The 13,578-nt window shown below is 60.9% G+C and overlaps 1 protein-coding gene across 10 annotated transcripts in view; it reads right to left on the bottom strand.

The window, feature by feature from the left end:
- Positions 1–243: 243 nt before the first annotated feature.
- NTNG2 (netrin G2) overlaps positions 244–13,578 on the bottom strand; it is a 70,831-nt gene continuing 57,496 nt past the window's right edge. For 3 of the 10 annotated variants that reach the window (XM_041726729.1, XM_041726730.1, XM_041726731.1), the window contains exons 6-9: positions 12,238–12,264; positions 4,805–4,972; positions 3,189–3,323; positions 244–2,627 (exon numbers count right to left, since the gene is read on the bottom strand). In XM_041726729.1, the coding sequence (XP_041582663.1) occupies positions 2,392–2,627; positions 3,189–3,323; positions 4,805–4,972; positions 12,238–12,264 (566 nt within the window). In that variant the 3' untranslated portion in view covers positions 244–2,391. Of the gene's footprint in view, positions 2,628–3,188; positions 3,324–4,804; positions 4,973–5,286; positions 12,265–13,578 lie in introns of those variants that run through there. The other 7 variants (XM_041726732.1, XR_005983265.1, XR_005983264.1 and 4 more) reach the window with 7 other exon arrangements.

The following is a 13,578-nucleotide window of genomic DNA, read 5'->3' as shown; positions in this document are numbered from 1 at the left end:
GGCGGCTCCTGTCCGGGAGAGAGGTGCTTGAGACAGCAAGGCCTGAATGCCGGCCGCCGTAGCCCAACGCTGTAATGGGTTGTCCTCGTCAGCGGCAGTGTTGGGGGTGCTGCAGCCAAGAGACAGAGGGTGTCAGTGTCTCTGGCCTCAGTGGATTGTGGCGGGGGCGGGGTAGGTGGTGTGGGGGGGAGAGCCTATAGCTTAGGAACTGGTAAGTCTGCGTGAAACAGAAAAGCCCAATTCCAGTGTTTTAATAACATCAAGATTTATTTTTTCTCACACATGAAGAAGTGCAGAGGTTGGCAGGCAGGCCTGGTGAGCTTGGCTCTGCTGAGTTCCTCGGCTCCACCATCCTGAGAAGGATGCCCTCACAGCACCGGGGTTGCCAGAGGGCCCCTCCCTCCCTTCTGCTGGCTGAGCACCAGGGGGAGGGGCAAGAGAGCAGGGCGGGTCCCCAAACTGGGCCAAATAAACCTTGGTGGGGGGTAGAGAGGAGCAGGGCTTCTAAGGACCTTTCCAGAAGCCCCACTCATCACTCCTGGTTATATTTCATTGGCCTGAACTGTGTCACATGCCCACCCCTGTATACCAGGAGCCCTGGAATGTCTGGTTTTCCCTGGGGTGCTGTAAGGAAGAAGGTGAAGAAGCCAGGGGGGCCTGAGGGAAGGCACTTCCTTTAGGGGCTGGGAGCTGAGCTCTGCAACCTGGTGTGGGGGATGGATGCCAAGAGGGGTAGCAGGGTTGGCCTCTGGCCTTGAGGGGCCTGGAATCCTGTTTCATATCAGGATTGATAGGATGTCCTCAAGGCCAAGTTTTGTTGAACTGACTTGCTCACCTTGCTTTGGGGATTTGAGCAGGGTTGGTGGGGGGCAGGTCTAAACTTCTCAGCCTGGGTAGAGTGGCCGCAGGTGCCAGGAGGTGACTGCAGGTGGGTGCTGCAGGAGCAGCTAGGAGCCAGCACTGACCCATGGTGCTGAGAAGCTTCTGGGACAAATCTGGACCTTCTTGAGAGTCAGCAAGGGGAAAGTACAAGCACCCAAGGGCAGGAGAGACCCGAGGAACCCTCCCATGGCACAGGGTCTCAGCTAACGGACCCCATTCTTCAGAGTGTCCTCTCACAACTCTCAGGCTGCCCCTGCGTCCCCTTGGCCTCCCCGTGGGTGATCTTTGGGAGGGGAAGGGGAAGGAGAGGGTGGCCAGCCGCAGACTCCATGTAGATTCCAGCATGGAGTGCTGGAGGGAGGCTGAAGCAGCAGACAGCAGGCCCGAGGCTGGGGGTCCCACGGGTCTCAGAGACACATCCATCCTGATTTATGAACCACCAGTTAGTTCCCTTCCCTTGGATTTCTCAGCAATGATGCCAACATCCACATGTGCTTTTAAATTCAAGGACAGCTGAGGAAAAGCGTCAATGAACTTTGGATTTTTTTTTTTTTTTTAAAGGGAAAGGACGGAGAGGAAGCTCCTACTGTGGGTCAGGGCTGGGGTTAAGGGGCTCTGCTAACCACACCTGCGGGGAGGGGCCCTGCCCGGTCTAAGGCACAGGAAGGCCTGCGCAGGTGGTGGCCTTCGCCGGGAAGGGATTCTCCAAGACTACTTTGTGGGCTTCCTTAAGCTCCAAACCTGCCGGGTGTAAAGGAACACAGAAAACAGGGCCTGGAGGCAGCAGTGAGCAGACTCTTTACTCCGTCGATTATACACCATCAACCACCTGCAGCGGTTTATGTCCTCCTGACGCGGGACGATTAATACAAACAAAAATAGTTCTCTACAAAACAGTCTCCAGCCCTCCCAACCCTCCTTCCTAACCCCTCCCCCAGACGGTGAGTTCCTTGGTCACCAGGCCTCACGGAGTCTGGCGGGCTGTTGCAAAGGAAAACAAAGAAAGAAGAGTCGTAGGCAACTGGACCTCCGGGTCCTCCGGCGACCCGACCCTAAGCCAGGGACGGGCAGGGGTCTCCGCAACAGTCGCGCGCGTGAGAGTGAGTGTGTGTGCGCGCGTGTTGGGAGGCGGGACCTGGAGGCGTGGAGGGGAGCAGCGTTTCTCCCCACCCCCCCACCCCCTTCCCACCGCCAGCGAAGAAAAGGGTGGGGGCGGCGGGTGATACGACAGAAAGAAAGAAAAACTAAGACCCAAGTCGCGGGCTGCTGGGGCCGGGCCGCACAGCGCCCCCCTGCGGCGGCGGAGGGCAGTGCCGGGGCGGGGGCGGGGCGGGGCGGGGCGGGGCGGGGCCACTGGCCGCGGGGGAGGAGGCGGGAGGACTCTGCGGAGTAGCACCTGGGAGCGGCTCGGGCCGCACCCTTCTCGCCGCCCCGGCCTCGGACGCCTGCCTCCGCACCCCCGGGCACCACCGTCGCGGCTCCCCGGGCGCAGGGTCCTCCGGGCCGGGCTCAGCAGCCCAGGCGGGCGGCCAGCCCCAGCAGCAGCAGGCAGCCGAGCAGGGTGGCGGGGCGCGGGGCCGCCCCGGGCGCGCGGTCGCAGTCCAGGCCGCCGTCCTCGGCGGCGGGGTCGCAGCGGGGCTGCTCGCAGCGCACGCCGGTGTAGCCGCGCGGGCAGGCGCAGCGCTGGTTCTGCAGGCAGGTGCCGCCGTTCTGGCAGAGCAGCTGGTCGTCGTCGCACACGTTGGCTGCGGGGCGGAGGGGCAGTTAACGCGGGCGGTGGCCCGTCCACCCACCTCGTTGGAGCTTTGGCGACTGAGACGGACCAGCGGGTGTTGGAGGCTCAGGGCGCACTTGGTGCGAAACGCCCCTGGCGAGGCCTGGCCCTGCTCCTTTTCCCGCCACTGCCCGCCGGCCTTGGGACGCACCTGCTCCCCCTCCTCCAGAGCTTTGCACCTGCTGTCCCCTGTGCCTGGAGGGCCCTTCCATCCCCCTCCCGAGGCGCCGGCCCATCATTTTCTCGGACAGCCTCCCTTCCTCCCTCCCCACAAACTCGTCCGGGCCAGCCAAGTCCCACCAACCGCCAGCTCCACCTTTGCCTCCACCTCCCATCTCAGCCAACCCCCGACCTCCCTGACACCCACCCCATTCTCCGGTCGCATCAGGCCCCGCCCGCCGCCCCGGACCCCGCCCCTGGCCCCACCCACAACCCACTCTCCGCCCCCAAACAGCAGGCCCCTCCTTCCATCCTGGACCACGCCCCTCGCCCCACCCACAACACAAGCCCCGCGCGCCCAGCTTGCACTCACGGTAGCAGCCCTGCCGCCAATAGTGCGTGGGGAGGCAGTCGTCGCACTTGGGGCCCGCTGCGCCCTCGCGGCACTCGCAGAAGCCGGTCTCGTTGCACCGGTCGTGCACGGAGCCGATCTGGTTGCAGTTACACTCTGGACGGACACGTGCATGGCGTGTGGTCAGGACGACCCATGGGCGTCCTCGGTGCACGGACCCCCACCTGGCCCAGGGCTGCATCCCTCCTGGCCCAGGGCCGCATCCCTCCAGCCGGCTCCCCGCACTTCCCCCGGTGGTGCACCCCACACCATGTCCACGTGAGCCCACGGCTGCCCGAGTGTCCAGATCTTGAGGGAAGACTGTACTGATTTGTTTCTCTAGCTTCCATTACCCATGCCCTCTCCCTGGCCCTGGCGCTGGGGCAGCCCCAACGCCTCTCTGGGCCTGGGTCTCCGTCTGTGTAACTGGAGGGAGCGCTGATCCTTCCCACCTCCAAAGGGCTGTAAGATTCTTCACAGGTGGGAGGAGCCTCATCAGAGGCAGGGCATCCGATTAGGGATTTGGGGGGCTGTAGCCCGCACCTGCATCTCCTCTTCAGGACGGATGGAGGAGCAGCCCCAGAGGCTTGCAGCTTCCCCCTAGGCCCTTCCCAGTTGGTTTCCTGGGGCATCTGCTCTGCGGGAGAGGGCAAACATGTCCCCACTCGGGGAGTCCTTGAAGCCCAGAGCTGGGCCCGGGTGAGGAGGGTATTGGGAGGGGGGAACGCTTCTCCTGGGATCCAGAGGCCCCACCCTGTGCCTGCAGCTGGCGGGTGTGACCTGGCCAGCACATTCTCTTTGGATAACTTTAGAGTTGATGGAATTCTCTGAAGGCCAGTGCCATAATCCAGACTGACAAGGGGCTCCAGCCTTGTGTGCAGCCCTTCCTCTGTGAAGTCAGAGCTGACCTGGTGGTGGGTGGAGGATAGGCAGTGGGGTGCCCAGGGGGCTGGGCACCTAGGACTGAGCAGTGACCTCCACTGGAGAGAGAGGCAGGGGCGGTGGGCAGCCCTTCCAGGCTGGTGGGTGTTGGCCGAGGCCACGGGTTTGGCCTTTCAGGTTGTCCTGCCCCTGCCCGGGCCCCCCAGGGATTGTTTCTCTATCCCAAGGCCGGCCAGTCCTGCAGCAGAGTCTGAAGAGAGCAGACCGAGTACCCATTGGGTCTTATAAGCTGGGCCTCTGCTTATAAAGCATTAGAAGAACTTCATTGGAAGAAAAGCTTCGGCCCCAAAAACGGAGTTGAAAACCTTTGGTCTAATCCACTTCCGCATTTTACAAGCGGGGAAACTGAGGCACACAGCAAGCTCCAGAACCGGTCTTTGACTCTAACTAGTGGTTCTGAATTTCCAGTGCCCGTGGGGATGACCTGCAGGGGTAGGTTATTAACAAAGCAGATTCCGGAAGCTTCTGTCCTAAGAAGACGCCTAACGGAAATGGGCCTCCCCTCCCCCAAATGAAATTCTCCCGGGGCTCCCCCCCCGGGGCGGCTCTAGGGTCTCCGGACCCCGCCCTCGCCCCGCCCCGCCCTTCGCCGCTAGCTCCGCCCCCGCGGTCCCCGCCCCCTGCGCCCCTTCCCCGGCCGCCGCCCAGGGGCTCACCGATGCACACGTTCTCGTCGTCCAGCTCGGCGGAGCCGTTCCGGTAGTAGCCCAGACGGCAGTGCTGGCAGTGCTGGCCTCGCGTGTTGTGCTTGCAGCTGACACAGGTCACCACGTTTAGGAAGTCGATGTAGCTGCAGCGGTTGGAGTGGCCGTAGCACTCACAGTCTGGGCCGGCCGAGCGTGAGAAACACCACGGGTCAGTGAGCCAAGGGAGACTGTGCCTTCCTGCCACCCCCTGCACCGTGTATTAGGGGAAACTGAGGCACAGGGCGAGGACAGACCAGCCCCCCGACATGCAGGGAGGCAGGACCTGGCACAGGAGGGTGTCACAGGCCTCCAACAGCACTTCGGTACCATTTGGGAGGAGGCAGGTGTGTCCCGCCCGCTTTGGGCCAGAGCGAGGACCAGTGTTGGCCCCACCCACCAATTCCCACCTGGCCCTGGGGGCAGGAATCCAGGGAGGGCCAGGGGACCAGCACCTGCCTGGCGGGGCGCCAGGGTGAGGTGCTCCCAGAAGGATTCCCAACAGATGCCGGGGTGGCTGGAGGTGATTCATGCAGGGAGGATGGTGTCCTGCGGCCAGCGTGAGCTCGAAGGACAGTGCCTGGGTTCATGGCCTTGTACCCCGGGACTCAGTGAGGGACAGATGCATGCACACGAGCCAGGCAGGATGGAATGTGCCAGGAGCTTCCTCCACATGCTGCTTTGGAAGATGGTTGGAAGGAAAACGCCCACCTGCCAGACCTTTTATTATTAGCCTGAGCTGTTCTGCAAATCTGATTGGCACCAGAGGGCCTCCTCTTGCACAACCCTGAGAATGAATGCCATCTTAGGGTTCGTGCCCCGGGGCATCTCGTTTTGCCTCCTGGTCGTCTTGGCCTGGCTTCAGACTCTTACTGCCCGTGCACGGCTCCAAAATGAGGACAGGGATCTCTGTGCCACCCTGCTGTCTCCTCCAGCCCTCCCCCTGCTCTGGGGACTGGGCGAGTCCTATGACTGCCCAGACAAGGCATCGTGAAGACCCAGGGCTTTGCTCCCTGCCCAAGGAGGAGGCTGTCCCTTGGTGGTCAGGGGCAGGGGAAACCTTGGAGAGATGAGCCTCAGAGCCGTGCCCGGGAGGTGACAGGGGGCAAGCCACACCTTGGGCCTCCTGGACCTGCCCCCTTCTCACCTGTCCCTCCAGGGGGGACCTTCCGGTGAGGCATCCAGGTGTCTCAAGGAGTAGTGTCAGTGACCCCTGTGTCCCAGCTCTTGCTTCAACGGAGACGAGCCCCTGGGCCACACCTCCCAGGGGAGCCAGGACAGGCTATTTCTGGTAGCCGCTCTGCCTGCCCTGTGCCTGCCCACTGTGCTTCTGACTCATACCTGCTCCCAGCTCCCTTGGGGAGGGAGGACAGAGGGAAGAGAGGCTTGGTTTCACCTTGACCCAGCTACTCCAGGAGGGTTTTCTGAGCCAGGCCTGGGTCCTTCGTCCTGCATCATTGTTTTCCAGTGGAGGCGAGGGGAGAGGTGGTGGAGGAGGGCTGGTCCGGCCCGGGGACCTTCCTCTTACCTTGGAACTCTTCAATGGGCACCACTTGAGCAGATTTGGGCTTGAGCTGGAAAGGTTTGGAGGCTGGGGCAGGGGCAGGGGCGGCGGCCGAGGTGCCCACAGCTTGGAGAGATGAGAAATAAGCCTCCTTCGTCGCCATGGTTCAGCTGCCCAGGGCAGGCTGTCAGGGCCCAGGGAAGGCCCGACAAAGGCTTCCACCGTGCCCTGGGCATGCGCTGGGGCAGCCTTGTCACCTCAGATTTGAGGGGACACGGCACACCTAGGAGTATGTGGAAGCAGCCCTGCCTTTGGTGTCCCTCCAGAAACCACGTACACACTCATGTATTAATTCTCCCACGTTACTTCTCTACCTCCAGCATCCCCTGACAGCGTGCAAGATGCTTTGCTGAAGCTGATTCTTTTTTTTTTTTTTTGACTGAATGCAGATATCACTTTGCTCTCTCCTCTCCTGTCCTAACTCCCGTGAGCATTAAGAGTGTGGACCTGGCTCACGAGGCTTTTGGCAGCTACCTTTCTGAAGCAACCTCTCTGCTCCAGCCAAAGTGCGTCCTTTACTATCCACGGATTCCCTGCTTGCAGGGGTTGTGAGCCATGAGCACAGACCTGGCCTGTCTTCCGCATGGAACCCACTGGGGCCTCGGCCCTATCTTGGTGAGTGAGCATGACGCTGTCCTGGCAGCAAAGTCAGTTCGGCTTCCCTCTGGGAGCCTGCGGTGCCCTGGTCGGTCCAGGGCAGGGAAGTGATGGTTCCAGGAGCTCCATCACCAGGGAGGGTACCCCACTCAGCGCCTGCTGGTCGCTGGGAACTGCAGTCCCTCTGAGTGCGGTTCCAGCTCCAGAACTGCCTGCCAGCAGAGGGCGCTCAGAGCCCTGCTCGCTGCTCCCAGAGGGGCCGGAGGTGTGGGGCCCGGGTGCTCCACACAGGCATTAGGACCTAATGGCCAGGGAACAGGTGAGCTGGGATGGGTACAGGCTCCCTTCTCAGAGAGTCGAGCAAGGCCCTGTGTGCTTCCTGCGCACGTCCATCTGCGGCTACCAACAGGCCCACGCGTGTCTCCTCCCACCGCTATGGGAGACTGAGGCTCTGCGCTAGGTATCCAGTGCCTTCTAAGACACCCCCTGCCCTGCTCACTGCCATCCCCCCACCAAGCCTTTGCCCTTGCTGTCCCTGCCACCTGGAATGCGCTATCTTCTTTCATCTACTCATAGCCAGCCCCTCGGTCTGGGTCTGACTATCACCTGGCTCCTGCACTGACTCTGAGCTCCATCCCTGTCCCCAGTGTCCTGTGGCTGACAGTGGCAGGACAGGATTCCTGTTGCCAGGGCAGACTCTACACTTGGCTCCAAAGCCCTTGAGGGGGAGCATCTCTAGAAAGGTGAGAGTTGGGGTGGGGGCAGGTAGAGCTCCAAGGCCCCTCCCCTTCCGCTCCCACGGGGCCCCCTCCCACCCCAGTTCCACCTCATGCACCTGCTACCTCCACTAAAGAGGGAGGGGCCTGCGGTCTAAGGAGCTTTCTGGGGTGGGGGAGTGTCTAATGCCCGTGGAGGCCCTGCCCCCCATACCTTCTGCAGTGGAGGCCATCTGGGGCCAGGGGTAGCTCTCCCCAAGGGGGGCAGCGGTAGATGGCCCGATCCACTCTTGGGGGAAAGAAGAGAAGAAACCCAGTTATGTGACTGGGTGGGGCTGGGGGGGTCCTGGAGACACACGGAGGCATCACACGCCTTTAGCAGCAGCAGCAGTGAAAGCAGTGGCTCTATCTACACTGGCCAAATGGGAGTGGGTCCAAATCTACTGGAGAGGCAGCATCTACACAACTACAGCCTGTGGAGGGCACACGTGGACTTGAAGCCAGATAAGGGGAACGGGGAGAGCCCAAGAATCTGCATGCTTTGGGTAGTCCTTCCTTCAGTGGATTTACCCGACTCTTCCAAACTCCCTGTGTTGTCCCCATTCCTACTGAGGGTAGAGTTGGACCCGGTCCTGTGTCTGGGCCCAGACCTCTCTGTGCTGAAGTCCCTGGCTAGTGACTGTAAAGGGGGACGTGAGTCATCAAAATGTCCAGAAGGGTTCTCGAAGGCTTCTGGTCCATCACCAGTGTGGGGACAGGAGCCCCTCCACCAACCCACGGCTAGGACCCGTTCTTACCCGGGACCCCAGTGTGAGTCAACCCCGGGTGCCTATCTCCTAGACTCACTGGACACAAAGCTGGGGAAGCAGGCTGGGCTGGCGAAGGCGAGGCATGGCTCTGCGCTGAATTTCAAAGGACAAACCCAGAGGGACAGGGGAGAAATCAGATTCTTTCCGCTTCTTAAAGGGATTACGCACGATGCTGGTTGGTGGGGAGAAAAAGAAAACCTACCAGCTAAAAAATGCAGGAGACTTTCCAGCTGGGAGCTGGGAGCCTTTGGACATCAAATTGACATTAATATGGTGCTCAATGAGGAGAGCAGGCTACAGGGCCCAAATTGGCAAGGGCTTAATTAGAGCCGCGATAAAACCCGCCCCGAAGGCTTTTGCTTTGGAGCCTTTTCTCCCACCACCCTCTGTGGGGGAGGATTAGTGGTCTTGAGCAGCTTTTCCTGCCTGGCAGCCCCTGCCCTCCAGACAGCTTGACATTGGCAGGAGGGAGAAACATCTGGGCCAGAGGTTCACAGGCCCAGCTGGACTCTGGCCAAAGAGCCTGGAGCACCTGTTGGGAGGCAAAGGGGGGACTTGGGACCTATCTGGGGGCAAGAGAGACCTCTGGCTGGGCTCTCTGGGGCACGCTCAGGTGTGCAGGAGGAACAGTCTCGCAACGGCCTCTGTTGTGTGCCAAGGCCAGATGGAGGCCCCGTCTGTTCCTTTGGAATCGGGGAGCTATACCAGCCGAGTTTTAAAGACAGGTACCAGCTCACGGCCTCTGAGGCTGTGGGGTGGCAGCACTGGGTGGCCAAGGGGGCACCTCGCCTCTGGAGTCAGTGAGCCCTGAGTTCGAAATCTGTCTGGGCGCCTTTGTAATCCTATTACCTCCAGCAGTTGCCTCTTTCTTTTTAAACAGCTTTATTGAAGTATAATTTACACACTGTGAAGTCCAGCTGCTTCTTCCTAAGCCTTAGCATCCTCACCTGTGGGGCCAGGAACTGCCTATCTGAGAGCTGTGAGCCCAAGAGAGGTCCACGCTCTGACACCTGGAGTGATTGTCATTATTAGCGGGGGTCCGGGTACATGGGGCCCAGGGCACAGGCTTTAGTTACTAAGAGGAGCAATGGCTCCGGAGACATGGGCTGCTCGGGCCATTGGCTGTCGTGCTGGAGCCACCTTCTCCCCTGAGCACCCTGCTGCCTGGCACTGGGCTTAGCATGCAAAGCTGACTACAACCCACTGAATGCTTGAGCAGTGCCCTTTCTCACCACTTGGGTCTTGGGGACCCTCACGATTCAAGCCCACCTCACCCTGACTCGCTGCCCTGGCCCTGGACTCTCTCCTTAGCTTCCAGCTGTGAGGCTGCCTATACCACTTGCACCAAATCAGAAGCAGCTCAGAAAATGGATTCAAGGTTTCTCAGTGTGTGTGTGTGTGTGTGTGTGTGTGTGTGTGTGGTGATAGAGCATTTGGTCTCCCACCCAGACAGGCCACTGTTTGCACGCAGATATGGCACCTGCTATAGCAGAGTTTGGCTCCTTTCTGCCCATCACAGGCTTAGCACAAACAAGCACTGGCCAAGGATCAGGTGGCTGGGCCAGCTTACGTCTTTCACCCCAAAGAGGATCCCTGGGCCAGGAGGCTCCCCTGAAATCCCTGAGTCTCCTGACTAGACCCTGCCTCCTGTAAATGCCTCTCATGGAGAAGAGTGGAGGGAAGAAATCCAAAGAGCTGGATTGTGTCACCCTCCAGGTCCTATGGGGGGTTCAGCAAGATGGCCCAGGAATGAGGCCAACTTTTCCACAGCACTCACCCAGCGTGGAGAGGGCTGAGTCCCAAGGGGGGAGAGGCTGAGTGTGGATCCCTTCCCCAGCTAAAGGTGGGGGGAGTTCCTGCCCATTGGAGATGTTGTCCGCCCCTCCACATGTCCGTGTGCAGATAGGAAGGGTCATGGCACTGCCCAGGAGTGAGGAGCTCCTGCCATCTCCTCTCTGCTGGGACACACTGCAGGGGCACCCCTTCCTTGCTGGGGCTGGGAGGGATTCCCTTAGACACAGCCTCCTGACACTCTCTGGGAAGGATGTGTCCTTTCAGACTCCTGGCATTTGCAGTGGGCAGGGCCAGGTAAACCCAGAGGGCCACACCCCAGGCCTCAAATACGCACCAATCCAGCTTTGGAGGGTAATTAAAACCAGACAGCAGGTGTCTCCAAGGGCTGCTGTGGCTGATGTGGGACAGGATGCAGGCCCTGGCCTGGCCCTGCCTCACATGCTTGGTAGTCCCTAGTCTACACAGCCTGGCCCGGAGGTGCCTCTGCCTTGCTGATTAGAGGAGCTCGCCTTCCTGGCTAACTCTGTGCTGACCATTCCTACGGGTCGGCTGCTTGGGTTCTGGAGGCAGAGCAGGGGGTGGGGTGGTGGGCCAGCTTCGTGGAGCACTGAGGGAGGAGCTCCCCTGGGAGACAGGCTTTGGGTGAACCTTGCGTGGTCTTGATGCTTCTCAGCATTACCCTCTTCCTCAGTCACCCTGTCTTCTCGGCCATGCCAGTCTTGGGACCCTCCTGAGTGGTGATTTGGGAGGAATAAGCATCCAGGGGCTTGAAGTGAGCCCCAGATCTCCTGGCAGCTGGGCCCAGACAGCCTAGAGGCCCCTCAGCCCCACATTCTTGTGGCTCGAGGGTCTAATGTTCTCTACTCTAAGAGCCAAGCCCCAGGGCTGATGCCTCTACAGCAGCACACATCACAAACAGAGGCGGGGACTTGGTGGGAAGTAGGGAAGAGCAGGGCAGCTGGGCTGTACCTGGGCACCCACCTGTGGGCTGCGGGGTGCTGGGGGCCATGGGGGCCTGCCCAGTGGATGTGGAGGGGGCAGGAGTGCTGGGGTCCCCTCTCATGGCCACAGTGGCCACAGGGGCTTTGGGGATGGGGTCTTTCTGGGGCCCGCTGATGCCTGGCAAGAGATGAGAAAAGCAAGAGGGTGGGGAGTTGGCAGGTGTGGGGGAAATGCAGAGAAATGACTTCTGGCCTCACTAAGTGGGCCAGGATCCAGCTTCCTCTGGGACCCTCTCTGCCCCTCCAGGGGTCCCAGCAGGGAGCAGCCCAGGGTGGGCCATGGCCCTCCCTCAAGCATTTCTTAAATATGAGGTGGGCCACCCGCTGGCCCTCTGACACTGGCAAGTACTCTCCTGCTGACTCTAAAAGCTGGTGGCAGATCCCACCCGGGGGGAGGATGCCAGGAGAAAGTGGGGTACCAGAAGTACCCCACTAGCCAGTGCCTGGCGCTGTGAGCGCTGGAGGGCCAGCAGCTTGCTGACCACTTGTCAGCCTGCAGGCACCCCCGCCCAACCCTCCCTGGAGCCCCCCCCCCCGCCCCACTCCGTCCCATGGTCTGCCCCCTCTGAGCTGGCCTGCAGGTGGCAGGATCCCGGCTTACCTGCAAGCTGCCCCAAGGCAGCCAAACCCCAAAGTCAGGCTGGGGGGGCCTTCTGCCTCTGGCCAGGAAGAAGGGATCCCCGTTCTTGCCCGAGAGGAGAGGGTGGCATGGGGAGTTCACCCAGGGGTTGTGGGGCCCTTTCCAAAGCAGCACTGACCAGGAAGCTCAAGGGGAGAAGTGTGGGAGGTGCTGGCTGCAGGCCACAGCCCAGGGGACAGGAGGGAGCAGGGACAGGCGACGGAGTGAATGGGGTGCGATGGGAGTCGTCAAGAGGCTCGTGCACCGGGGGCCTTCCCCAGGGCGGGGGATCTGGAGCATACTTACTGCCAACAGCTGAGCCTGCAGCAGCACCTGGTGGAGAGAAGGAGGGTCACAGGGCCTCCCCTGCAGGGGGCAGGAGGTGGCAGGGCTGGGGATGGAGACCTAGAGGCCACATGTAGGGCTGGCCCCGTTTATCCCATTTCATCCCCACAGCCACCCTGAGAGGGATGGGCTGCCTTACTTAGCTCATCTGGCAGATGGAGAAACTGAGTCTCAGAGCCATGACTTAGCCTGGGGGACCTGCGGGTAAGTGTCAAACACTCCCCTGGGGGCTTCGCATGCACCATTGTCTTCGATGTTAGACATTCAGAAGGCCCACACAGGCCAAGGAGGAGGGAGATCTTTTGGGGGGGCCCACTGGGATGTCAGAGAACGTGAGGGGCACCAGCATGGGGGCAGATAGGCTTACTGGAGGCGCTGATGGAATTTGTCACCAGAGGGAAAGCACAGTGTGGGTTCCCATCTGGGGACAGGTAGAGAATGCCCAGGGACTCACAGAAACAGAATCGTAGCAGCTGCCGCATGTGAGCACACCGTGTGCCAGGCACGTACTCAGCATGGGCTCTGCGTGGGCAATTCAGTCCTTGCAAAACCCCACAGGGGGTCGCTAGGGTCCTGATTCTACGGATTGGGGAAACAGGGCTCCAGGTAAAATGACCTGTCCAAGGCCACACAGCTCTGAGGGGCAGTGGCCTTTCTGTATGTGTGTGTCCAAGCTCTGGGGGCCAACGGAGGCCTAAGGTCAGGGGTTGACCAGGGAGTCTTGAGAGACTAGGGTAAGAACATCAGTCCCAAGAGAAAGGAACTGGTGCCAGGCTTTCCCAAGAAGACCAGAAGGTGAAGACCCCTTCCGTGATTTGGGAGGCCCTCCAGGGTTGGGGGGGAGGCTGTGGTGTGGACAGCAGGCTGCGTGGCACACAGACCTCCCGGGGTGAGTCCAGGGGACAGCCAGGGAGGCCCAGGAGGGTGATTTCATGGGGCCTTGTGTAGGGCATGGGGGCTGGACCAGGTTAGGGTTTGATTCTGAGGACACCCAAGTGAGGAGGGCCCTTTGCCTGCAGCCGTGGGGAGGATGGGGGGGGGGATGGGGAGGAGGAGGAGGAAGGGGAGGATGGGGAGGACTAGGAGGATGGAGAGGAGGGAGAGGATAGGGAGGACTGAGAGGATGGGGAGGAGAGGGAGCATGGGGAGGATAGAGAGCATGGAGAGGATGAGGAGGACTGAGAGGACAGCGAGGACAGGGAGGATGAGGAGGATGGAGAGGACAGGGAGGACTGAGAGGACGGGGAGGACAGGGAGCATGGGGAGGACAAGGAGGACTGCGAGGATGGGGAGAATGAGGAA

This window comes from Vulpes lagopus, chromosome 12, assembly GCF_018345385.1.
Source record: "Vulpes lagopus strain Blue_001 chromosome 12, ASM1834538v1, whole genome shotgun sequence".
Taxonomy (NCBI): domain Eukaryota; kingdom Metazoa; phylum Chordata; class Mammalia; order Carnivora; family Canidae; genus Vulpes; species Vulpes lagopus.
The sequence above is the reverse complement of the archived record's forward strand: the minus strand, read 5'-3'. Positions and strand labels throughout refer to the sequence as shown.